Here is a 26582-nt window from a genome sequence, read left to right as displayed (position 1 = left end):
GAATTGAACATTTCTATTCGAAGGCAAAAATTGATAATTGAAATTGAGCAAGAATTTTGAAATATTTGAATTTGGGGCAAAATTTGGGCCCTGAATAGCCCTGGCTCAGATGTCAACCAACTGCTTTCCTAAAGGATTTAGAGAGCGGGTCTAGTAGCAAGAGGAAAGGGTTTGTGAGCGAAGGTGAAAAATTTGGAGTGTTTACAAATAGGATTTGGTTTATGGTGTCCAATCAAACCTGGATCTGGACCTGGTATCAACTTCTCAAAGTTGGAACTGGACTCACCTAAGTTTGGTGAAAGTCTGACCCATTGACATACGTATGTGAAATGGAAAGATTTGCTATTTTTAATATAAAAACCTCGAAAGTCATTATTTTATCAGGTATGAATGGGATCTGATTTATGTTATCCAATCAGACCTGGACTGGACCTAGTATCAACAAGTCAAAGTTGGAAACGGGTCTAGACTCACCTAACTTTGGTGAAGGTCCAACCCATTGACACATGTAAAGGGAAATTTTTTGATGTTTCAAATGTTTTCCCGTTCCATGAAATATGTTTTTTCGTAAAAAAAAAAAAACATGATCGAAGAGTCAATTCCCACTAAATCGAGCATGCTAAACACATCTAACGATTCATATCTATCATAAAACACTTCAAACCTATGGGGCAGAACGAGAAATGGTGCCTAATATGTTCAGTTCTCATATATATATATATATATATATATATACATATATATATATATATATATATATATATATATATATATATATATATATATATATATATATAGAGAGAGAGAGAGAGAGAGAGAGAGAGAGAGAGAGAGAGAGAGAGAGAGAGAGAGAGAGAGAGAGAAGAATGTGCTTATGGAGCCCACATGAACATTAGAAAAGCATATAAAAACATTGTGATTCCATAGGAGATCTTAATAACATAAATATACATAAAGCAGTATGTCATAATTGAATATGACAGAAATGAAAAACATAGTATCAGAAAAAACGTTGAAATGCGATTGTGAATAGTTCAAAAGAGGTGGTATTATGAAGTCTCACATTTTCTTTAAGACTCCATATGCAATGGGCAGCCGAGTGGGCTTGGGTCTATGTTAGATTTAGTTTGAATGATAGATCCCTTTAAACCCTGTTTGGAAGTCGGAGTGAAGATGGAGAATACCCAGCACCAAATTCGTTTGGGATGAATGCAGTTAAAGAAAATAATGAAACTAGAGTGGTATTTGATGACTCCAGTTCCATGTTCCACTTCCCACCTGGATAAGGTGGCAGTTACCAAGTGCCACAATTCCCACACTGGTGAACATTCCAACCGCTACGAAGACCTTCACAACACTCCTAGTTTAAATTTCACTTTTTCAGCTGTATTCCAAACAGCCACACAAGTGAAAGTGGTAAGTCCTCACCTGAACTGTTCCACTTATCCCAAACAACCATGTGAATTTGTTAAACCACAAATTTTGGAGATTTGGCATTTGCATCCCTAGCTGCCACGGACTGGCAGTTTCCAAACAGGGCCTTAATCATGTTTTTCTTCAGAGAAAGGCTGCTCCAACCAAGAGCTTATATTGTTGGATGTTGGACCCGTTTCTCCATTATAATAAAATATAATGAAACATGCCAAGTTAATCGTCTGATCTATGAGTTATAGATGGGTTTGATTGAGGTGGGTTGCCAATTTTTTTCAAGTAAAAAGGATATACTGAAACTAAACATCATGTAAAATATGAAAAATCCTTGTTCCTCACCGGGTAAGGTGACCATAGCTTGGCAGTACTTTCCAATATGGCAGGTACTCCAACAAAGCAACTGATGGTTCTTTCCGCTCTGAAGCTTTTGCCGCCGTTAGATAGAACAGTCAATGCATCCATGATTCTCTGAAGAAAGCAGTTTCATAATACTTGGTTATGGCTAACTCTTTACAAGAACATCACTACAGAATCCAAGGGCTGTGAAACCCCTGCAACAACACAACCATCGTCCCTGTAAGGGTCAATATGACGGCATTCACATATTTTATTCTCTTTATGTAAAGTTGCTCAAATTTGTCACATTGAACAAAAATGCTGATAGATTCTGAACAAAAATATCGTTGTCAAGACTTTGAAAAAGAATATTAACTGCTTCATTATGGGGAGCTTCCAAACTCCCCCTCTACAAATAAGAACACACTCACAAGCACGTCTGCAAACAAACTGGATAACATTTTTGGGGAGTTCTACCGACATAAGTAAGGTGCCTGATTTGAACTTATGATACAATTTACAATCCGAACTGAGATACTGATAAGAACCTGAAAATTCCAATATTTACATACACATGCCTCTGGGCATCTTTGCTGTGCAGTACCTCATCGGCTATTTCGAACTCTCGTGCTGCAGTTCTCCTTGGTGCTTCCTCAAAACTCATTTCTTGATCCAACCAAATGCCAGACAGTTGTGCTTACGAAGCTGATGGAATATAGAGTAACATTTCAAAAGGCACTTGGAGACGTAACATATTCAGGGCTTGTCTGAATCTTGATTGGACGAAAGCTGATCTTCAAGTATTTCCAGCAGATCATTGTACTCAATGAAGGCAGGATGTGACTGGAAGATGTAACACAAAAGGCAGAAAATTATGATACTATGATAGCTGTAATGCAGCATTAGGCTATGGATTAGCATGTACATGTAAGAGAAAACAAACCTGGAGAGTTGTGTTGTATGCTTTCCACAAGCGCATGTCGTCTTGGAAAAGATCAATCAAAACCTGTAGAAAATTAATGGGTTACATATAAGACTGCAAATGATCCAAAGCAACATTGTCCTTTTCTCATATTTCCTCTCTTTGTACAATCAAAATTAGTAACTGATGGATCTAGCCAGCACAGAACTTCGTTTGTGAACATAGACACAAGCCTCAAACATAGTCTCAAGTCTCAACAGTCCACTTCCTAGATAAGGAACAATATCATTGTTCAGCACAAAATTTGCCATTATAGAGCTTTGCTATCTATCAACCAACTGAATAACCACTTTAGGAATGGCAGATCCAGAGTAACTTTTTGTGTGCTCTCTTGGCAAACAGTGCATCAGGGTAGGAGCATCCAAGAGGATATTGATTATTGGAAGCAAGCATGTTGCTGAGGAAAAGTTTTTAACCATTAAGTTACCAGACCCAAAACTTTTGCTCAGAATAACAGTTATGCCTCCCTTGGCTTTGTGTATTCATTCGAACAGAAAGTTTGTTTCAGGTCATTGACCAATCAAATCTTGACTTCATAAAATATCCACAACCATCTTCTAAGTTTCATAACGTGAACACCTCCACCTCCCCCAAATTCTCAAGTGAAACTACATATTAAAATGATATAGGAAGACGATAGAGAAGCAAAATCAAAATTTTCAGATAATAGTTAATAAATCTGCCATTATAAAAGCTTTGACATATCAATTATCAAGGAAATCATACCTCTGCACGCCTTAAAAGAGTTGCAAGGACCACAATCCATTCCTTGAAACCTACAGTGCACATATGTGCTAGCAGAAATTCTGCATCCAAGCGACTCTGCAAAGTTCCCATTTGAAACTGCACAGTACATGAGAAACAAATTACTTAAAAAGAAAACGGGGAGAGAACTAGCAGAAGGATGATACCACAAAAATTCTTAGCATATCCTTGCATTTGTAAGTTATTGCACATGTGCTTTCATAAAAAAAAAGAGTTTTTGCAAGTGCACATGCACAAACACATACACATGCACACACGCGAGACATAAGACCCATACAGGCATGCACATGTACATGTAAAACCCACACACAAGCAAATGCACATATGTGCACATGTTTGAGTGCATGGCAGCGCACGCGTGTAGATAGAGAAAGGGAAAACTCCCTACGTGGTTTTGACATACTGATCTAACACCAACCTTATTACAGTCTACTACACACTATTAGACATGCAGATAAAAATATCATCATCCCTAAAATTAGGGCTGGCAAACAAAGCCAAGTTTGGGATTCTTAAAGGTCAGCGTGTTAACGCACACATCCAGCTTGGGCTGAAGCTCACCAGCATGGAGATCTGCTAGCTATAAGCCAACATGAACTCCAAGCTGGCTGGTTTTGCATATAAATGTTTTTTGGGGTGACAATGACAGGACTCTCTCTCTCTCTCTCTCTCTCTCTCTATATATATATATATATATATATGAAAGGGGGTATCATCGAGCCCCCTTTCATCAGACTGATATCAGGCGCACGGCTCTACGCCGCGCTGTTAGGCCCAAACTTTTTGCGCAATTTTTGCCTTGTAATAGCCTACCGAAAGCGTTGCGTGGCTCACAACGACCTTTCCACCTTGTAATGTTTGTATAGAGTTACATACCTGTAATTTTGCATTTTTCTTAATGAGATTGTGGTGCGTGACACTATTGTATATTTTTCGCGTTCAATGAATTGATTGTTGTTGAACGTTTTTCTCTTCTATATTCACTCCTTCTCCCTCTACTCTCTCTCTCTCTGCTCTATGTGATTGTTGCCTCCTTGTAATTATGTGTTTGCATGTAATATTGCCTGCACATTTGTTGCTTTCGAAAAGATCTACTGTGTTCGCTTTTAGAACTCGCTAAGGCTTGTTTGGTCAAGGTTTGCCCAACGCCACACGAGCTTTTGAAATTTAGCCTTTGACAAGTGATACCAAACCTTACTTCACCCTGAGCAAGGTGGAGTCCGTTGAGTCTCGTTGGACCAAGCGACAATCGTTGATCATGGCTTCTAGAGATTCTAATGCGGTGATACCACTGAAGCCAAAGATCAAGAAAGGAAAGGGGATTGAAATGTTCTCCGCCGAAGAAGCCTGGAAAATTCCTTCCACAGAACCCACCAAGTTAGAAAGATTGGTGAAAAGACTCCAACGGGATATGTAGGATATGAAAGCTATAGTGTTTGAAGCCACTGTCAGCTATTGAAAGCTCGATGATGAGGCCCAAGACTGTAAATCAAGACCTCCAAGGAAAGGTTGTATTGCTCGAAGATAAGAGTAGACTCGATCGTTGTTGAGTTGGGCACCGTAAGGGATCAAGGGTGAAGGATAAAACAGAAGAACTAGGCTTTAGAGCACAGAATCTTAGCTTTGGAACGTCGGCCAGCGACCAACAACAATGGTGCAGTCGAGACGTCAACCACCCGTCTAAAGGTTCTCGAGCCCAAAAAGTTTACTGGTGCTCACGATGCCAAGAAAGTAGAAAATTTTCTGTGGCAAATAGAGGAACTCTTCGAAGCAAATTATATCGAGGATGAAGCGGTCAAGATTTGAGCCGCCACAACGTTGTTGGCTGATGATGCCATTGTTTGGTGGGGAAGAAGACACAACAACATAGAAAAAGGACTTTGCATTATTGATACATGAGAGGACTTCAAAAGAGAGTTGAGAAGTCACTTCCTTCCGATGTGTTAAAATATTGTGTATAGATCAAAGGTATTTTAGACATTTCTTTGTACAATCCATATGGACTGAAATACTTTTTTTTTGTTCTTTGTTTATTTATTTTATGTTTTTTTAATATAAGATGTAACCTTTTCTTTTTTGACTGTTGGAGTGTTAGTCCAACTAGTCGTTGGAATGCTTGGACTGCCTCCCTTAGTGCCTTGTGAGGCTCTATAAATAAAGCCTCACCCCATATGTAATCTCAAGCTTTTCTAAAGTTGTTTGTGAGTAAATACAATTCTCTTTTATTCTTATGGGCTATGTGCCTCTTGTTCTATTGTGAAGGTTATATTTTTGTCTCTTTTGTGAGATTGTTGTTGGTCCATTAGAGACCATTGTATATTTGTGCACTTGTATAGCCTCTCATTGGCTTTGTAATTGTGCACTATCGTTTCATTAAATGGTATCAGAGCTAGGCTCTTAAAAAAGTAGAGGCTATCTTGGGATCCTACTTGTGGTGGTACTCTTCAACTCATGGTTATCTTCTAACTTTTCTACTCAAAAATTCTTGTAACCATTATGGGAGAAAGAGATTCCGCTTTCGTCATCTCCTACAAGCTCCATGAGAACAATTATTTGATGTGGGTGACGACAATGGATAATCACATCAAAGGAGAAAAGCGATGGGGCTTTGTTAGTGGTACCACTAATGAACTACAACTCAAATTGATTAGAAGAGAAAGAGATCAAGTCAAAGTTTTGTCCGAAGAAGAAAAGAAAAAAGCTTTGCAGGAATATCGAAGCAAATTGGAGAATTAGGAAGCGAGCAATGCTCAATTTCTCTCATGGTTTATGAATACCATGGAGTTCAAAATCGCCACCAACATCATCAAGTTTAAGAAGGCATGTGATGCAGGAACCTTTTTAAAGACTACCTTCATCCAAAAAGATATGGCTAGGCTATATTATCTTCAAAACAAGGTACGTAATGCAAAACAAGGAGATAAAAGTGTAAGAGACTTTTACGGTATTTTATCTCTTATTTGGGATGAACTAGCTATGTTAGAACCAAAATGGAAAGGTTCGGCTATCGAAATGAGATCACAAATAAAAAGAGAAAATCTTTTTTCTTTCCTTTATAGCCATCGGTCGGAATTTGAGCAAGTTAGGTCCTCTTTGCTTCATAGGACCTCAACACCCTCTATAAGTGAGGCTCTTGCTCAAATTTGCTAAGAGGAAACAAGACTTGGAATGCACAAATCTAATGATGAAGTCCTTGCCATGGCAAGACCCGAAAATTTTGTAAAAACATATAAACCACCTCACTTTAAGAGAAAATTCAATGTGGAAGGACATAATGGAGGAGGATACAAAGACAAAATCATTTGTCATCATTGTAAGGAACCGGGGCATATAAGACAGGATTATTCCAAATTTAAAAAAGTGGCCGCGGTAAGTGAAGAACCTCAAGAATCCAAGAAAGGAGGCAACTTCAATGATATGACAATTGCCCAAATAGCGGAAGTCATTTCACAAATTCTTAAAGCCACTCGTTCTACATCCGGTGCTGCCATTTTCTCCTCTTTTCCTCCGGGTAAGTCTTCTTGGATTTTGGATTCGGGAGCCTTTTTCACATGACTTATAATGAGTCTTTATTATCCGATTGCACTAATTCATTCTTTTCATGTGTATCAACCGTTGATGGTACTTCTTTAAAAGTCAAAAGTATAGGGAACCTCAACAATATTTCAAAAAACTTTTTTGTTCCAAATGTGAAGGTTATTTCAAAATTAGACTTAAATATTTTTTTAATTTCTCAAATTTTCGATTATGGGTGTAAAGTCTTATTCTCATCTAAGGCTTGTTGGGTGCAGGATCTCTAGTTAGGAAAGCTGATTGGGCAAGGGCATAGAAGAGGAAATCTTTACTATATGGATTCCTTATGTTTACTCAAAAACTCATTTTGGAATCATGTCAAAGACATTAATTTAGATCTTTGGCATAAAAGATTAAGACACCCAAGTATATCCAAATTATCTCATTTTCCATTTTTGGAAAATTTTTGTAAAGATAAAGATTTTGTATGTGAAGATCGTATACATGGAAAAATGCAAATGACCCATTTTGGATCTAGAACCTCCTTGTCTAATGAAATTTTGAATTAGTGCATTTGGATGTATGGGGTTTCGCTCCCATTATATCAAAAGGTGAATATTCATATTATGTTACATTTATAAATGATTTAGTAGACGTACTTGGATTTACTTCCCCAAACTCAAATCCAAATTCTTTTCGTGTTTTAAAAATTTTCATAATCTTGTTAAAAATCAATTTGAAACAGATATTAAAGTCTTTCGCTCTGACTCAGGGGGAGAGTTTCTTTCAAATGAATTTCAATCATATTTAAAAACTCATGGTATTGTACACCAACGATCTTGCCCTAGGACCCCTCAACAAAATGGTATTTCTAAAAAAAAGCATTGTCACATTATTGAAACTTCTAGAACTCTACTTATTTCAAAAGAAGTTCCAAAAAAATTTGGGACAAAGCCGCCCTCACTGTAGTATATCTAATAAATAGAATGTCTTCTCAAATTTTGGAAAACAAATCTCCTATTGAAAAACTTTTTAAAATTTCTCTCGACCTGAAAAGGCTAAGGGTATTTGGATGTAAATGTTTTGTGCTTCTTAAAAAATATAACAAACTCTCTCCTAAAGCTATAAAAAATATTTTTCTTGGATATGCCGAAAATCAAAAAGGCTATCGATGTTATGATCAAACAAATAATAAACTTTATGTTTCTAGAAATGTTATTTTTCTTGTAAATGAAAATGAGTTTGATTTTGAAAAACCTAAGGAAAAATCCGAGTATGGCTTATTTGATTTGTTACCTGAATCAAATAATGGAATTGTTGATGATAATCACATTAGTAATTTTGAGTCAATTAATGACTCTAGTGAAGAAAGATAATCATCTCATAATCTCTTACCATACTCTAGACGAGATAAAGGAGAGCATCCATATGCTTTTAAAAGATATAATCAATCAACAAATATTGAAGAAACTAGAGTTAGAAGATCTGAATGAATACATAGACCTCCAACTAGATTTGTCTCTTATGAATCCTTTTCTCCAAACTATAGGACTTGTCTTCTAGCTATTCATTCATACCATGAACCATCTAACTACAATGAAGCTAAAAACATAAAAGAGTAGGTTGAAGCTATGAAAATAGAATTAGATGCATTACACAAGGCTCATACCTAACTCCGCCTCTGTATAACTGTTTAGTTATACACTGCCGGTCCCAAGCCCGGATAAAGGAGGAGGGTTGCGGTAGGCCAGTGACAACCAGCATAAAAACTTAGTCATACCCTATGAATATGAACCAATATGAGAATTTCGTTGGGGCGTTCCCTACTGAGCGATGCACTGTACTCTATAGGCCCGGAGGCAGTGATAAATGGGCAAGGGTTGCTAGGTCGTCGCCCGAAAGCGACGCGTCACACCGGCGCCGGGGTGTGGTGTCAAATAGGCAAGGGTTCCCTCACTTTGTTGGACGGGTGGGGGTAAAGAAGTTAGTCCAAGACCATAAAATTATGTTAGCCACTTGGAACATAAGGTCTTTAACTGGTAAGTTGGTAGAGTTAGTAGATGTTATGTGTAGGAGAAAGATTGATATTTTATTTCTACAAGAGACCAAATGGGTAGGTGAGAAGGCAAAAGTAATAGAACCTCGGGGATATAAGATTTGGTATACAGGAATAAATAGGAATAGGAATGGAGTAGGGATTGTTATGTGTTGTGAGTTTATAGATAATGTAGTTGAGGTTCGTAGGAAGGGTGATAGGATTTTACTTATTAAATTAGTATTAGGTACAAATATTATTAATATTATTAGTGTTTATGCACCTCAAGTAGGTTTAGATGATTCCGTTAAGCGTGAATTTTGAGAAGATTTAGATAGAGTAGTACAAGGGATATCTTATGGTGAAAAGCTTTTCATCGGCGGTGACCTTAATGGACATGTAGGCATTAGTAAGGATGAATTTGAGAGTATCCATGGAGGCTATGGTATAGGAGAAAGAAACGAAAGTGGAGAAAGGATTTTAGATTTTCGTTTGTCCTATGATATGATCTTAGCAAACACTTGGTTTAGGAAGAGGGAGTCTCACCTAGTAACATTTAAAAGTGGGGTTAATACGAGTCAAATAAATTTTTTCCTACTTAGAAAGAGAGATAGGGGTTGTTGCATCGATTGTAAGGTTATATCGGGAAAAAGTGTAGCTACACAACATAGAGTTTTAATTTTAGATCTTAAAATTAGACAATGCCGCAAAAGGGATAAACATAGGATAAATCCTAGAATTAAGTGGTGGGCACTGAAAGGAGCTAAACAAAGAATGTTTGTAGAGCAAGTAGTTAAGGAAGCTGATTGGTGTCTCGAGGAGGATTCAGAATCAATATGGAATAAGATAGCGGGTGGCATGAGAAAGGTGGCTAAGGAGGTATTGGGTGAGTCTAAAGGCGGTGCACCGCTAGGTAAGGATACATCATGGTGGAACGAGGATGTCAAATTAGCTATTAAGGTTAAAAACGAGTGTTATAGAAATCTAAGAGTCGTGATAATGAGAATTTGGAGAAGTATATGATAGCAAAGAAAGAAGCTAAAAAAGTAGTTTGAAACGTGAGGGATAAGGTATATAAGGAGGTTTATGACAAGTTGGATACCAAAGAGGGCGAGAAGGATATTTATAGGCTTGCAAAGATGAGAGATATGAAATCGTGGGATCTGGGTATGGTTAGATGTATCAAAGATGAAACACAAAGGGTTTTAGTCAAAGATGAGGAGATTAAGGAGATATGAAAAGATTATTTTGATAAGCTATTTAATGGAAGTCATGCTCAGGATCTTGGAGACTTGTCCATTCCTTTTCATGAGATGAATTGTGACTTCATGCGCAAGATTCAAAAGAAAGAAATTGTAGAGGCTTTGAAGAAAATGAAATCAAGAAGGGCAGTTGGCACAGATGGTATACCTATCGAGGCTTGGAAATGCTTGAGAGAGAAAGGTTTAGAATGGTTGACAAATATTTTTAATAAGATTTGGCGGACAAATAAGATGCCTAATGAGTGGAGGAAGAGTACTTTGGTGCCTCTATATAAGAATAAGGGTGATATACAAGATTGCACAAACTATCGTGGTATAAAACTCATGAGTCATACTATGAAACTTTGGGAGAGGATGATTGAGTCTAGGTTGAGGAAGGTTGTCATGATATCGGAGAATCAATTTGGTTTTATGCCTGGAAGATCAAGTATGGAAGGTATACATCTTCTTAGACAACTTATTGAGAGAAATAGAGAGAGGAACAAAGATTTGCATGGTTTTTATTGATTTGGAGAAGGCATACAATAGAGTACCTAGGGACGTTCTCTGGTGGACAATGATGAAGAAAGGTGTTTCTCTCAAGTACATTAGTATAATTAAGGATATGTATGAAGGAGTAGTAACCAATGCCTGCACTTATGGAGGGGTGACAACCAATTTTCCTATAACGGTTGGGTTACATCAAGGATCTGCTTTAAGCCCTTTCCTATTTTCTATAGTGATGGATGAGCTTACGAGATCAATTCAAGAAAATGTGTCGTGGTGTATGTTGTTTGCTGATGATATTGTTTTGATTGATGAGTCTAGAGCTGGAGTTAATGCTAAGTTAGAATTATGGAGACAGACATTGGAAGCAAGAGGTTTTAAGTTTAGTAAGAGTAAGACAGAATATATGGAATGTCGGTTTAGTAAGCAACGAAGTAGTGATGGGAGTGTAGTGAAGCTTGGTGAGCAAGAAATACCGGTGGATGATTGTTTCAAATATTTGGGATCTATCATTCAAAAGTATGGAGAAATCGATGGAGATGTAAATCATAGGATAAAGGTTGGGTGGATGAAATAGAAAAGTGCAACTGGAGTATTGTGCGATCGTAGAATGCCATTGCGGTTGAAGGGAAAGTTTTACAGGACGACTATTAGACCCGCTTTACTGTATGGTACAGAATGTTGGGCTGCCAAGAGACATCATATTCAAAAAATGAGTGTAGCTGAGATGTGTATGCTTAGATGGATGTGTAGAAGTACAATAAAAGATAAGATTCGGAATGAGGAGATACGTAAGAAGGTAGGCGTTGCACCCATTGAAAATAAGATGAGAGAGAATCGTTTACGATGGTTTGGACATATTCGGCGAAGGCCTAATGATGCTCCAGTTAGAAGGATGAAGAAATGGGAAAATATATTAGTTAAAAGAGGTTGGGGTAGGCCTAGGAAGACTTGGATGGAGATGATAGGAAAGGATATGAATGCTTTGAACCTCACTGAGGACATGGCATTGGATAGAAATGATTGGAGAAGAAGGATTCATGTGGAAGACCCAGAATGATTTTCTTTGTTGGTTCATATCGCCGACCCCAATTGTTTTGGGATGAAGGCGTAGTAGTTGTTGTTGTTGTTGTACACAAGGCTCATACCTGGGCAATTCAACATCTCCCTAAGGAAAAGAAGGCTATAGGGTATAGATGGGTCTTTAAAATCAAAACAAAAAGTGACGGGTTCCTAGAAAAATATAAAGCAAGATTAGTTGCAAAAGAATACTCTATGGAATATGAAATAAATTATAAGGAAACATTTGCTCCAGTAGTCCGTATGACCACAGTTAGGGCTCTAGTTGCAGTAGCATCCATTAGAAAATGACCTATATATCAGTTAGACGTTAAGAATGCATTCTTAAATAAAAATTTAAATGAAGAAGTGTACATGGATCTTCCCCCTGATTTGATTATTGAAAATTGTATGGTTCTTCGTCTTGAAAAGGCTTTATATGGACTTAAACAAGCTCCTAAAGCATGGTATGATCGGTTTAGTGGTACTATTTTGAACCTTGGTTTTAAATCTTATTACACTGACACTGCTCTTTTTGTAAGATCTACAGGTACCTCACTTATTATTATTCTTTTGTATGTTGATGATATGATCATCACTGAGAATGATCAAAAGGAAATTGAAAAAATCAAAATTATGCTTAAAAAATCTTTTGATATGACTAACCTTGGTTTTTTGAGATATTTCTTAGGAATTGAAGTAGCCTACTCGCCAAGAAGGTACATTTTGTCTCAAATCAAGTTTGCAGCTGATATTGTTGCGCGTTCGGGAATCACTAACACAAAGTATTATGATACTCCTGGAGTGATAAATACAAAAATGAGAGCTGAAGGCGGAGTGTTATTAAATGATCCAACTCATTATAGGCAACTTATTGGATCATTAATGTATTTATCTATTACCAGGCCAGACATTGCGCATGCAGTACACAATGCAAGTCAATTTCAACATGCGCCCACATCGGTTCACATGAGTACATTATTGAGAATAGTTTGATACATCAAGAAAACTATATCTAAAGGGTTATTCTTATCCTCTTCATCATCTTTAACTCTTATTACTTATACTGATTTTGACTGGGGAGGAGATCCTAATAACCGTCACTCAACTACTGGTTTTTGTGTATTTATAGGTGATTGCCTAGTCTCTTGGCGATGTAAAAAACAACAAAAAGCGTTCTTATCCTCCACGGAAGCTGAGTACAAAGCGATGGCTACAACAACCACCGAGGTCGTGTGGATGAGAGCATTACTTTCAGATATGAGTGTTGATGTTTCAGAACCTTCAAAACTATACTGCGATAACAAAAGTGTCATATATATAGCTAGCAATCACACATTTCATGAGTGAACAAAACATATTGATATGGATTGTCACTATATTCGCGAAGAATATTTGAAGGGGATGATTACTTTGCCCTATGTTTAGCCCGAGTTTCAGATTTCAGACTTTATCACCAAAGCTCTTCCTCTACCAAGGTTTTTGTATCTTCTTAGCAAACTTTCGGTGATTTCATTGTCAGTTTGAGGAGTGTTAAAATACTGTGTATAGATCAGGGGTATTTTAGACATTTCTTTGTACAGTCCATATGGACTGAAATACTTTTTTTTTGTTCTTTGTTTATTTATTTTATGCTTTTTTAATATAAGATGTAACCTTTTCTTTTTGACTGTTGGAGGCTCTATAAATAGAGCCTCACCCTATATGTAATCTCAAGCTTTCTAAAGCTATTTGTGAGTAAATACAATTCTCTTTTATTCTTATGGGTTGTGTGCCTCTTGTTCTATTGTAAAGGTTATATTTTTGTCTCTTTTGTGAGATTGTTGTTGGTCCATTAGAGACCATTATATATTTGTGCATTTGTGTAGCATCTCATTGGCTTTGTAATTGTGCACTATCGTTTCATTACACGATGGATGTCAATCATTTGATGTACAAGAAGATGACGGGCTTGAAGCAGACTGGGTCGATCCATGACTACGTCAAGACCTATTCAACCCTTATATTGGAGATTACAGACATGGGGGAGATATATCGCATCCTCTATTTCATGATGGGATTACAACCTTCGGTAGAGTAAGAGTTGTGGAAGCAGAAACCTCGGGATCTTGCTAGCGCTTTAGCAATTGCAGAAGTACTTTTAGAATTTTAACGAAAACCTGAGTTTAAGGGAAGACAACTGAAGAAGATAACTTTTGGAGATAAAAAATAGAATGACAATCAAGACGACAGACAGAATGCCCAAGGGCAAAATTGTTAAGATAACTGAAACCAAAATTATTGAGAACGGTATGGCAGAAACAAAAAATATTGTGGGAATAACAAGAATGATGATAGAGTTGTGAACGCAGCTTAGAGAGAAGACCCACTAGAGGACCAACTAAGGATGGGCACTCTACAAAGAGAACCAACTCTTAAAGAATCGAGTGTTGGTGTGCCTTCGTCCAGCAAGACAATCATGTACGTGAATGTCATTGTAAACAGAGTAGCCACACAGGCCATGGTCGATTCAGGTGTCACCAACAACTTCATCTCCCAAGAAGAGGCAAAGCAGTTAGGCTTAAAGTCCACGAAGAAGGTGAGCTGCATGAAAGCGGTAAACTCGGAAGCGAAGCCAATCCTTGGTGAGGCGAAGAATGTGACTCTCAAGATGGGGGATTGGTTGGGTACAACCAATTTCTCGGTAGCCCCACTCGACGATTTCAAAGTAATCCTCGACATGGAGTTCTTGTGGGCGAACAAAGCCTCTGTCACGCCCCACTTGAATGTGGTGTCTATTATGGATGAACGACGTCTGCGATGGTCCATGCCTGTCTTGTTGGCACTTCGCAGATATAGACAATTTCCGCGATTCAGTTAAAGAAGGGTATCAAGCAGGGAAATGAGACCTTCCTAGTGGACCTCTAAGAAGCACAACCTATGAAGGAAGCAGACACCCTGTTTGAACTAGTCCCCGAGTTGGAAGAATTTAAGGAGGTAATGTCTCACAAGCTCCCAAAGAGATTGCCTCCTCAAAGGGAGGTAGATTATGAAATTGGACTTTTGTCGGGCGTGAAACCCTCTGCTATGGCCTCATACCGCATGGCTTCACCAGAGTTGAAAGAGCTGCGGAAACAGTTAGATGATATGTGGCCTCTGGCATCATTTGTCCCTCAAAAGCATCATTTGGTGCACCCGTGTTTTTTCAAAAGAAACATGACGGGTCCTAGTGATTGTGCGTGGATTATCAAGGGTTGAACAAGGTGACAGTAAAAAACAAGTATCATCTGCCATTGGTCACAGACCTGTTCGATCAGCTGACCAATGCCCAAGTGTTTTTAAAGCTAGACCTGTGATCGGAATATTGGCAAGTCAAAATCATAGAAGGAGATGAACCCAAGACTATGTGCGTGATGAGATATGGCGCATACGAGTTCTTAGTTATGTCGTTCGGTCTGACGAATGCCCTTGCAGCCTTCTCGACCCTCATGAACAAAATCTTCTACTCGTATTTGGACCAGTTTGTAGTCGTCTATTTGGATGACATCATTGTCTACAACAAGAATCTGGAATATCACACGTGTCACTTGTTCATTATGTTTCAGTTGTTGAAGGACAATGACTTATATGTGAAACATAAGAAGTGCCTATTCGGGCAAGCGAAAGTCGAGATCCTAGGCCATGTTATTGGATGTAGCATGTTATGGATGGACCAACAGAAGGTTCAAACCATTGTTGAGTAGAAGCCTCCCTCCTCTGTGTCGGAGCTGTGGTCATTCTTGGGACTCGCGAATTACTACTGCCGGTTCATTGAGGGGTATTCTCTAGTTTGTGCGCCTCTCACAGATCTGCTTAAGAAGGATCGAAGTTGGGATTAGTCGGATGCATGTTAGGCAGCCTTCGAAGAGTTGAAGAGGACTGTTACCAATAATCTAGTATTGAGGCTGCCCGACCACATGAAGACGTTTGAAATCCACGCTTCAGATTTTGCAATCGGTGGAGTGCTATGTATACTATAAGTTTATGTTATTAAAATCACATAAGATAAGATCCTAAATCAATCATAAGCATTAAAAACACAAATATATGCTAAGTATCATTCAAATTAACTAATTTCAGACCCAAAACTAAATAAACCATGTCGTCCAAGACCAACAAATGTTTACAATTTTACATCCTGTAATGCAGATTTGCATTGTTTCTGTTAAGATTAATCAACTGAATTCTTTTTTATTCTTAAAGTGTCTTTTTGATATTTCATTCATAATAAGGGTCCCATATGTAATTTCCTCTTGAGGCTAACCTCTATTTAAACTAGAGGAGAGCAGCCCTAAGTAATTGAATCAATTTTCTCTCTCTCTCTGCCGACCTCTTTCTCTCTCTCTCCCTCTCTGCCTCGGTTCCTGCGTGCTAAATTGTGGTTTCAACATGGTATCAGAGCCATCGGCCTTGGGAGCGTGACTTTGGGGTCTGCGTCAAAGCGTGTGTGAAGGGTGCCAGATCGCGTGAAAGGGACTCAACCTAAGGTGTGTTCGGTATTTGTTTTTAGAACCAAGTGGCGTAGATCTGATAACAGATCTGCAATCTGACAAAAGTCATGACTCAGATCTGTAAGCAGATCTAAAAGTCGGGGTGAAATATGGGTTTCAGTTGATCAAATATGAAGTTCAGGTTGCTGCAGTAATGCTGTCATGAAGTGGGTGACAACCAGATTTGTCGTGGGTTGCTGTGAAGCTTATATCATCGTTTTTTTTTTGGATCTGCCTATGGTCTTTATTTTAGGTTCTGACTGATTCAGATCTGAACACAAATCTGCTTATATCGCCATTCCTTTTAATGTTCTGGTTGTCGAGAACGAAAAAAAATTACATATGGGACCCTTATTATGAATGAAATATCAAAAAGACACTTTTAAGAATAAAAAAGAATTCAGTTGACTAATCTTAACAGTTTCAATAGCAGCCATTGTCCAATCTAAGCAGACAAAGTAGGTGTTTAGGTCATTATAAAAATTTTAACCCATTCAAGTGTCACAAGATCAAAAAACAAGAACTCAACAGCGTGATACACATTATATAATATCACAAATGAAAAAATTGCCGAGGCAAGTGAAACAATAAGAAACCAGCTCTATGCATTCAATAGATCTTATTTTCCAGAAGACAAAGATGATAACAATTAAGCATTGACAAGTAACATCAATGGCAGTAAAGTCAATACCCTAAGCCCTTATGTGTATGTGTGTGAGAGAGAGAGGGAGAGCAAAGAAATACTATATATATATATATATAATTATATATATATATATATATATACACACACACACACACACACACATCTCCGTACTATGTATGTATGTATGTAAATATGCATGCACCTACATACATTACTATTAAAACTACATGATCTGAGCCTAGACTAGCACCATTATGCATGCTTGGCTCAGCAATGTAAATGAGCTGGACTGTATTCAGGTTCACCAAGCCTATTTTACAAGCCCCAGCAAAGCTTTCTACCAGCCAAACCCAGCTGAGGCATGAACTACTTGGTTCACTTCCTAGCCCTACTAAAAAGAATCTGCCCATATGTTTGGTCACTTGAGACATATACCCAGCAAATTGACATAGTTTCAGCAACAACTGACAGTTCATTACAACCTTACAGCACCACATACAGGCATAGGAGATGGGCATGGCCATAAGGTGATGTTCATAGTGCATTTCTTAAAAAATAATATATGATGATATGGTTAAGGTACAAAAATGAAGTATCCTGGTAAACGTGTTGAATAGAATGAATAAGACAGTCTTTTATTGTGTTATTTTCAATCACAGATATAAGAAAAAGGCATTGTCTCATTTTCAATCATGGATAGAAGTAAAAAGTACATATCAAATTTGTACCTTTTGTCCAATAAGTTCAAGCCCCGAAGCAAAATTTTCAAGGCGAGCAGATCCACACCTTTCTCGCTGCAGATATTCCTGCATTACACCAAAATACTATAAGGATAAATCTGAATCATGATCAAATGGTAGCAACTTCGAAAGGGTAACTGAGATTAATACCACTAGATCAAACTGAGTTCCCTTTACAAATGCAACAAGCTTGGAAAGTTCTCTTCCTGACATTAGATAGCCAGCGTGGCTTTCAAGAATGTTTCTAACAGAAGTGATATGTGCACATTGCTCTTTGGATAAGGAGCTGGTAACATAAAATATAGTCAAAGATGAACAAAAATCTCACTATGGAAACTTTAAATCGATGTCAAAGAGTCCAAGACATCAAAAAGTAATCAGAGATCACATAGCACATATCAAGATTAGTTGAATAAAAACCCTTGAAAGCATAAAGAAAATATCAAGAAATAGTAAAAGTTGAATATCATGTAGTTTTACCACCATAAAACACATACCTTTTTAGTTCAGATGACTGCCTCCAGTAACTTGCACGGAAAATAAAAGAAGCCAAGAATTTTGGTGACAATCTGTCAGATTCTGATGCGACATGCTCATAGTCCCTTCCAGATCGCAGCAAAAACCTGACCTGTCATGGGAAAATGCAAGACGCAGTCCAGAAAGCTCATATACCAGAAAATAGTACACATAATAAGATGCAAACACATACCAGCTCCCCAGCAAGTTCATACAATGATTCATCTAGAGTTGCCTGTAATGCATTAAAACAATAATTATACATTTATCTTCATACAACTAAGAATACCAAAATTAGCCCATCAAGAACTCATTGAAACGTTTACCTGCAATAAGCGGAGAGCATTATACTGGCTAACAGAAGAACCTTCAAGTTTAGCAATTACCTAAAAAAAAGAAGCTCTGATTAATTATAATACGAACTCCAGGAGGCATTGAAACAGTATTACATGGAAGCATAAACAAGAAATCCAATTAGTGGAAAAATCACTTCATAAAATCTTAACATAGGCAGGTGCCAACCTGACAGCATGGCACAGTACTACGTAGAAGCACAACCAAGAGATCTGCTTAGTGCATGAATTATTTCATAGTATTCTAAATCTTAACATGTGCAGATATCTTAACTAGTCTCTTTTGGTAAAAATGAGGAATGGAAAATCTTTTTTTTTCTAGTGATGATGAACCCACCAAGATTGAGCCCTAATTGGCCCCACCAATAGTGGTAAACCCCAGGAACGAGAGAGTTCTTACTTCTCAAAAAAATATAAGAACACCAGATTCGATTTCTATGTGGTCACTGTTCTAAAATTGTAACATAGACATGTTAACTTTTGTCTTGTAACGAATGCCCTGAACAGACGGAGATAAGAGAAAGAAGAAAAAAGATGCAAGAAAGATTGCAGCAGCCAAAAGTACTACCTCTAATGAGTAGGGAATCTCATCTTATGCATTTATAATAGGGCATAATGCGAAAAATTACAAACATGTCCTTGTTTACTTAACATGAATGACTAAAATGCCGCCTATGAGGGTGTCACCTATACTTAAGAGATGCCCCCTCAAACTATGCATGGGGCATGACCATGTACCATTTGCAATTGAGAAACTAATGTTGGTTCACAGATGGATGTATTGTGAACAAGTTGGCTAGTTGGTCGTCTCCAGAAATGAATAAAGTTTACAAATCTTTGTCCTCAACTTTCTTATATACAAAACGTTGATTGAGCTCTACATGTTTCATTTTACCATGCTGGACTTGATTTGTGATTATGGCTATGGCACTCTTATTATCACAATCCAACATTGATCTATTAATGCATTGATGTGAGGCAAAAAGTAGATGTACCCATAGTATTCCCAGCACTGCAGCCATAGCTTGATATTCAGCCTCCATGTTTGATTTTATTAAAATCCTTGGTCTTCTACTAGACCAGAACACAAGATAATGTCCTAAAAACATGTCATACATTGAACTACCCTCCCGGTGTATTGGTCAGTTGGCCAATCAACATCTGAATATGCCAATATATTATATAACCATATAAGTATTCATATATTTTGGGCTTCTTGTAAGTAAACCCATTTGAAATCATTCCCCTTTAAAATATCTCAAGATTCCTTCAACTGCTTCCATATGGTTTCCTTTGGTACATGCCTAAACAGAGAAACTTGATTGATGCAAATACCAAGTCTGATCTAGTGTGAATGTCAAATACTGTAGTGAGCCTATAATACTTATAAACTCTACTGTTTTTTATACGAGCATGCCAATAATTCGTTCCTCTCCTAACTTTGTATTAAGAGGCAAAGGTGTCTTGGTCATCTTACAGTCTTGCATTTATAACAGGAGACGGCTGTATCTTATTAGCAAATTTATCAGTTTTTCAATCACCAAATATTCCATATAATTATTATCTGCGTTACACAATATCATATTATTCAAGAATCAGCTAATCATTCATGTCACTTAATAAGCAGAAGGCTGCATACAACAGAATCAGAGATTTTTTTAGAGAACAGGCCATTTTCTCTTTCCTTTGGAATGCAGAAAGACAAGCAAATCTCCCAACCATGTAAGGTTCATTGTAATTATATGATTCTGTTCATCTTGCACTTCAATGTGTTGCAACATATGAAGGAATTACTATCTCATTACTGAAATATGAAAGGCCAACATAGATCTGCTTATAGAAGATAAAAGCAAAGGCAAATCTAGCATCAACACAAAAAGCAGATACCATTTGCAATATGTAGTTATGTCCATTAAAGTGTTTTTCACCCAAAGAGATGGTAAACACCAAAAGTTGCAACTATAGGAACCTTTCATGGTATCTCTCAAAAAAATCCCCACAGACAATGTAAGAGATGCAAGAAACCTGCAATATCTTACAAGTATGTAGCAAGCAGCTGTCCGATACCATTGTCTTTGGAAGCATTCCTCAAATAATCTGAAATTTAGAAAAAGGTTCCAAGAAAAGCACGAGTACTCAGATAAATAAAGAAATTTGACCAAAAAGTAATGCAAGGAAAAAACAATTTGGAGAATGAGCAGAAAGCCTACATGATAGCCTTTATGGAGGTATTAGCCCCAGTGCTTTTTTAAGTAATAATATTTGTAGCAAAGAGAATTATGCTAATGGCACAAAAGAGGAGGATAATATAGATCCATAACTAATTAAACCACCCAATGTGATTACACAATCAACTAAGTCTAAAATGATACAGTGATTTATTGAAAGGAAAATTACAGAAATAATGTCAATGAAGTTTGGTGTCTGCGTGCATTTGTGTATGCTTTTTTTTTCTTTTCTTGGGTGCTTATCAAGACTTGTGCATTGTACCTTATGTACATGTTTGTGTTTGTGTCTATATAAATGTAGTTTGTAGTCATTCACTTTTATTAGCATTATTATATATTGATACTCCTGTTCCATTGAATGGGTGGGCCATTTTGGTTTTTGGGTTATTACATGGGAGTATCTAGAGTCTGTCCCTCAGTCAAATTGTGCTTAGTATGCTAACAAGAACATAAGGTGTGTTTTCACTTTCCAAAACTCCTCTTTCTTCATGCATTACAAAGGGTTTCTACAAATCACATGCACAGCTAGCATAGTAGAAAGCATCAGAAGAAACAGTTAATTGGGAAGCACAAAGAGAATGGTACAGATTAATGATGGACGTCTGGGGATAAATCCCAAACTAGCAGAATACGCCAGTTCAGAAATCCATCCATTGCACAACAAATTTTAAGTAATCTGAAGCACTACAGCCATTATGATGATAGCAAAAAAAATAATCCAAACAATATGAATACGAGGGACTAAAACATAGAATGCAGATTCCTTCCAGTAGATTGCATAAGTTGAAAATAAAAGGAAAACTCAACCAAAAATGAGAAGCAGAAGTAAATCAAATCACATTCTAGAAGTTTTCTCAGATTACAAAAGCAATCTTGATGCTCAACAAGATTCCATAATGAAAGGGATGTTCAGCAATATCTATTAACAATTAAATCCAATGTGTCAGTTGAATTTAAGAAGATGCAAGTTATGCCACAAAGACAAGAACACTTATCCAAAATGCCTATCAAGCGACTGATGCTTGAGGAATTCATACAGCATTTCACATTTATCTGAACAAAAGTATTACCCAACAATAAATGAGCAAACAACATACTCTGTTGATCTTCCAGCTGCTGAAAACAAATCTGCCCAATGTCGCCCATCTGTCTTTCTTGCAACACTCACAACAACATCTAAATATTCAGGAAAATTTCTGATTAAGCCACATGTTTCTTCCAATAATGAAGGGTTGGACTTTTTAGAAACTGCAAACTGGTTCTTGATAACATTTGGCCTGCACGATAGGCAATTGCATACCATGAATTTGACAAAAAGATTGTGTGGCATGAGCAAAATGTTCAACGTTAAGCACTGATCTTCTCTTCCATAACCATGCATTAACTTTCATCTTGCAAGTCTATATAGGTGAGTTCATGCATGTTTGCAAAACAAGATGCAATTTTGTTACAAACATACAGCAGCGTAATGGATATAACTGATAAAAAAATAAGACATCAGTATTCCTGAATTTAGAGGTTCGCCATAGGACTTGATATAGATTGTAATTCAATTGACTTGGGTAGAACCTTTGTGAAAAGCTGGATGGCAATGATTTGCCATCCAATCTCCCTTAAAAAATAAAGATGAAAGGAAAGAAGACAAATAGAAGAAAATGAAGATGGACTGTGCACACCCCCACTTCCCTGTTAAAGAAATTAGAAGAGGAAGATAATCACAAGAATAATAAATAAGAAAGAGAAATTTAATTTCACTTGTCACACTTCCCTTCCACTGCAGTTTTCTTTTTCTCTCACCTTACTCTCTTCTCACCAGATTCCTGTGCGTGGTGGTTATCATAATTTTCTGTTAAATTTCATGTTTGTCCTGAATCATGAAATTTGAGAAGATATGCCCAAGTTTTTCAAAAAATTGTCATGCACGTTATTTTCCCAAAAGACATTAGGTTCCCTTAATTTTCTGAGATTCACAAAAAAAATGAAGGAAAAGATGAACAATACATACCCATATTCACTTAGAACATTTCAATTTCCTTTTTTTATAGGTTTGGTGGGGGGGCTGGGGGGTAGGTGGATGAAACTTCAGTTAAAATTTCACAACATACAAAAATCTGGATGGCCATGGATAACATTAAGCACATCTTGGCCTAAAAGACACGTTAAAACAATTTGTATCTTAGATATGATACAGAGATATTCTGAGTTTCCCATTTTTTAATGGATAAACATACTTAAGGGTGTTTTCTAGTGACTATTCCAGGAAATCCATAAACAATTAGAAGACAATCTTTTGATAGCATAAAAAAACTTGAAAAATAGCATTTCTGGAAGGTCAGTCATGATTCTTCAAACCACAAAAGAGAATCGAAAATTCCAAATAAATATAAATATAAGGCAAAAAACCAATATAATCTAATCCCTTGGAAATAAACTGTAAATGTTGACAAATTTAGTTCAATATGCATAGTTGTTCAGTAACAATGCTACACCTTGCTGAGTCATAGACTGAATTAAATGGATCTGCAAAATATGATGCCAACTAGTACAATCATGACAAAAAAATTTCAAAGTCAAAAACTATGTTTTTAGTCTTCAGCTCTTATCATAACATTCTATATAATGCATAATATAAGTTTACCTTGATATTTCTGCATCGAACACTGTGAAGAGCAGCCACTCCAAACAATGAGAGAAATGAGGCTTTTCAGCTGATAGACGTGCTAGAGACAAAGCCTCCTCATTCTTGTCCCTCTGGTAAATGAGTAATTTGTCAACATTATTGGTCACACACCACATTCATGCACATGTACACATGAACACGCATAAACACATGCACATAGAGAGAGAGAGAGAGGCTTGAATGGAATTTGTCACTATTTCATGACATTAATAGACTAAGATAAACAACATTTCTTACCCAAATCCTATAAATAAGCATGCTAAACATAAATAAACTGTTGCATAAATTTTCTGCTGTTAATACTGCACTAGAAGAAACTGTATGAACATATTTACATGACCACATAACTAAGTCATATGGATATAAATACAGAAACAGGATACGACACAAGTTTGGATCGTACAAATGACAATTTTCATAAAACAGGATTCAGGGATATGGGGACTAGGTGCAGCCCTACCGCCTGGGCTTCTGGGTTTGAGTGGTGAGGCCCTTTTTTACCGCCTAGGCGTCGCCCAGCTCACCTAGGCGCCGCATAGGCTTTAAGCATATTTTTGTCCAACTTTTTTTAACTTGGTTGACCAAGTGGTCAACCAAGTCAAAGAGAGGTATATAAAGGGGAACCTTCTCTCTCTCCCCCTTTTTTGCTTCTTCTCTTTTCTTTTTTCCCTTTTTTCTTCTTCCTGTTTTATCTTTATTTTTCTTCTTCCTATCTTTTCTTCCATTTTCCTTTTTTCTATAGTTTATGTTTTTCAGTTATATATATATATATATATATATATATATATATATATATATATATATATATATATATATATATATATATATCACATAAATACACACACACACACACACATATTGTTTTCTGTATGTAAATATATATAGTTATATATATTAACATATTATAAGCATATATTATATTATTCTGTATTTCAGTTATACATTACATATTATGTATTTCAGTTATTATAGTATGTATATTATATATAATTTGTGTTTCATTTTCACATATATTGATATACATTCCCTTATGTTTTTTTTTTTTGCCTACCCCTTTTAATTTAATGAATTTACATTTTTTGTTTAGAATAACAATGGAAGGGGCTTCTTCTTCAAATGCTAGCGGGCCTACTCCATGTTCGAAATTTTCAGATTTGGATGATGATGTGATGGGCTTGAAGCGAATATCTGGTGATCCAACATGGAATTGAGCATATTGTCAGGACAAAAATGATTTAAATTCCATGACTTACGCTAAATGTAAAACAACTTATAAATGAGGCATATATAAAATTAAACAGCATATACTTGGGATTGGAAACAATGTGAAGGCATGTGATAGAACAACACCAGAAATCAAGATAGTACTTTCTGAGTACATGAAAGAATCAAAGAAGAGAAATGGAATTTTTTTTTAAAAAAACATTTAATATATATGAAGGGTGTAATATCGTGTATTTTTTATGATTTTAAAATTCAAAAAATTTGATTTTTTAATTAAGTATTTAATGAAAATGATAAAATCATGAAAACAATATCTTTAAATATAGGTGATGTCAGCTAGGTCTAGGCGTGGCCCAGAGCCCATTGACAAGACCTAATTGAGCCAATTAAAGTTTGTGAAATTTTATGTTTTTCACCTTTAAATTCAAGCGAAAATCGAAGGCGAAAACCAAGTATGTATACCGTTAGATGTGCCTTATAATTCAGAGCACGTTGGTGCCCTGTTTTTCTGAAATCAAGTTACGGAGGCCAGAAAATCGCATTTTTAAAAAATGTCCAGCCTCTATTTTTACTTTTTTCTAGAATGAACCGGACTAGATCCGTTCCATTTTATCCAAGTTAATATGGATTTGGAGTCTTGGACCTAGTCTAGGACCCATATTAACTTAGATCTAGTTGTTAAGAAATCATATTTGGATTGGATCGGATCTTGATCCAATCCATACTACCGCTACCGCTGAAGGCTCACGCGGTGGCATACTTGTAATTTCTTTTAGATTGTAAAGTGTTATAAATAGATCAATACAAAGGGGAATATTATTCGATGCCCTAATCGATCTCTCCTCTCTCCCTCTCTCTCTCTATCGAGTCTTCTCGTTTCCCTCACGCATACCAAAATCTCACATGGTATCAGAGCGCTAACTTCTCTGCGTGCTCATCTTCAGATCATGATACAGCGTCAAGAGCAAGGATCTTCAGATCGTGATTCAGCGTCAGATCGTGATTCAGATCGTGATTCCACGTGACTGTAAGTCCATTTCTTAGCGTGATTTCACGAGTTTGTTCCAGCGTGATTCCACGTGACTGTTACTTCATCTCTTCCAAAATTTCTAAACCTTTTCATTCCTGCCGAGAATTTCAATTTTTTTTTTTACTCTGAATTCCTTCCTTTATTCTGAAAACATAACCTGCCTTCACTGTGTTCCTGCCTTCACTGTGTCCTAATTTTTCTAAACACTAATCTTTCTTAAACTTTACCTTAAATCATTCTATGGCTGCCCTCTCTTCCAGCTTCCTTTCTCAACTTATCTCTCAAAAACTCAATCAAACAAATTATTTGACGTGGAAACGTCAAATCATCCCTTTCATTAAGAGTCATCGACTTTATGGCCACATTGATGGCTCTCTTCCTGCACCACCTAAGTTCAATGTAACCGATGTGAAGAATGCTGCCGGGGAAGTTGAAAGCACATTAACTGAGCTTAATCCGGATTATGATACATGGACGGCACATGATCAAGCCCTTGTTGCTTATATCACATCAACTCTTTCCGATGAAGTGCTCGCCGGGATTGATGATGATCTCACTGCCACGGAGTTGTGGCAATCCTTAGCCACAACGTATTCCCAAATTTCTGAAGCCCGATTCCTCCAACTTAAGAGGCAATTTCAAGATTGCAAGCGTGGTACTAAATCAGTTTTGGAGTTTATGAGTGAACTGAAGAATATTAGTGATCAACTGGCTATTGTGGGACACCCTATTAACGATAAAGACAAAGTTCAACAAGTCCTAAGTGGGTTGGGACATGATTTCGATGT

The 26582-nt window shown here is 36.9% G+C and overlaps 1 protein-coding gene across 1 annotated transcript in view; it reads right to left on the bottom strand.

The window, feature by feature from the left end:
* Positions 1-2124: 2124 nt before the first annotated feature.
* Positions 2125-26582, bottom strand: part of LOC149851354 (uncharacterized) — an 87741-nt gene continuing 63283 nt past the window's right edge. Inside the window, exons 13-23 of the mRNA XM_090000342.1 lie at positions 23499-23611; positions 21958-22137; positions 20672-20729; positions 18606-18665; positions 18473-18514; positions 18261-18391; positions 17914-18049; positions 17752-17829; positions 3476-3592; positions 2711-2773; positions 2125-2610 (exon numbers count right to left, since the gene is read on the bottom strand). Of these exons, the coding sequence (XP_089856468.1) occupies positions 2524-2610; positions 2711-2773; positions 3476-3592; positions 17752-17829; positions 17914-18049; positions 18261-18391; positions 18473-18514; positions 18606-18665; positions 20672-20729; positions 21958-22137; positions 23499-23611 (1065 nt within the window). The 3' untranslated portion in view covers positions 2125-2523. The remainder of the gene's footprint in view (positions 2611-2710; positions 2774-3475; positions 3593-17751; positions 17830-17913; positions 18050-18260; positions 18392-18472; positions 18515-18605; positions 18666-20671; positions 20730-21957; positions 22138-23498; positions 23612-26582) is intronic.

Source organism: Nuphar pumila, chromosome 1 (assembly GCF_984573655.1).
Source record: "Nuphar pumila chromosome 1, dmNupPumi1.hap1.1, whole genome shotgun sequence".
NCBI classification, from domain to species: domain Eukaryota; kingdom Viridiplantae; phylum Streptophyta; class Magnoliopsida; order Nymphaeales; family Nymphaeaceae; genus Nuphar; species Nuphar pumila.
The sequence above is the reverse complement of the archived record's forward strand: the minus strand, read 5'-3'. Positions and strand labels throughout refer to the sequence as shown.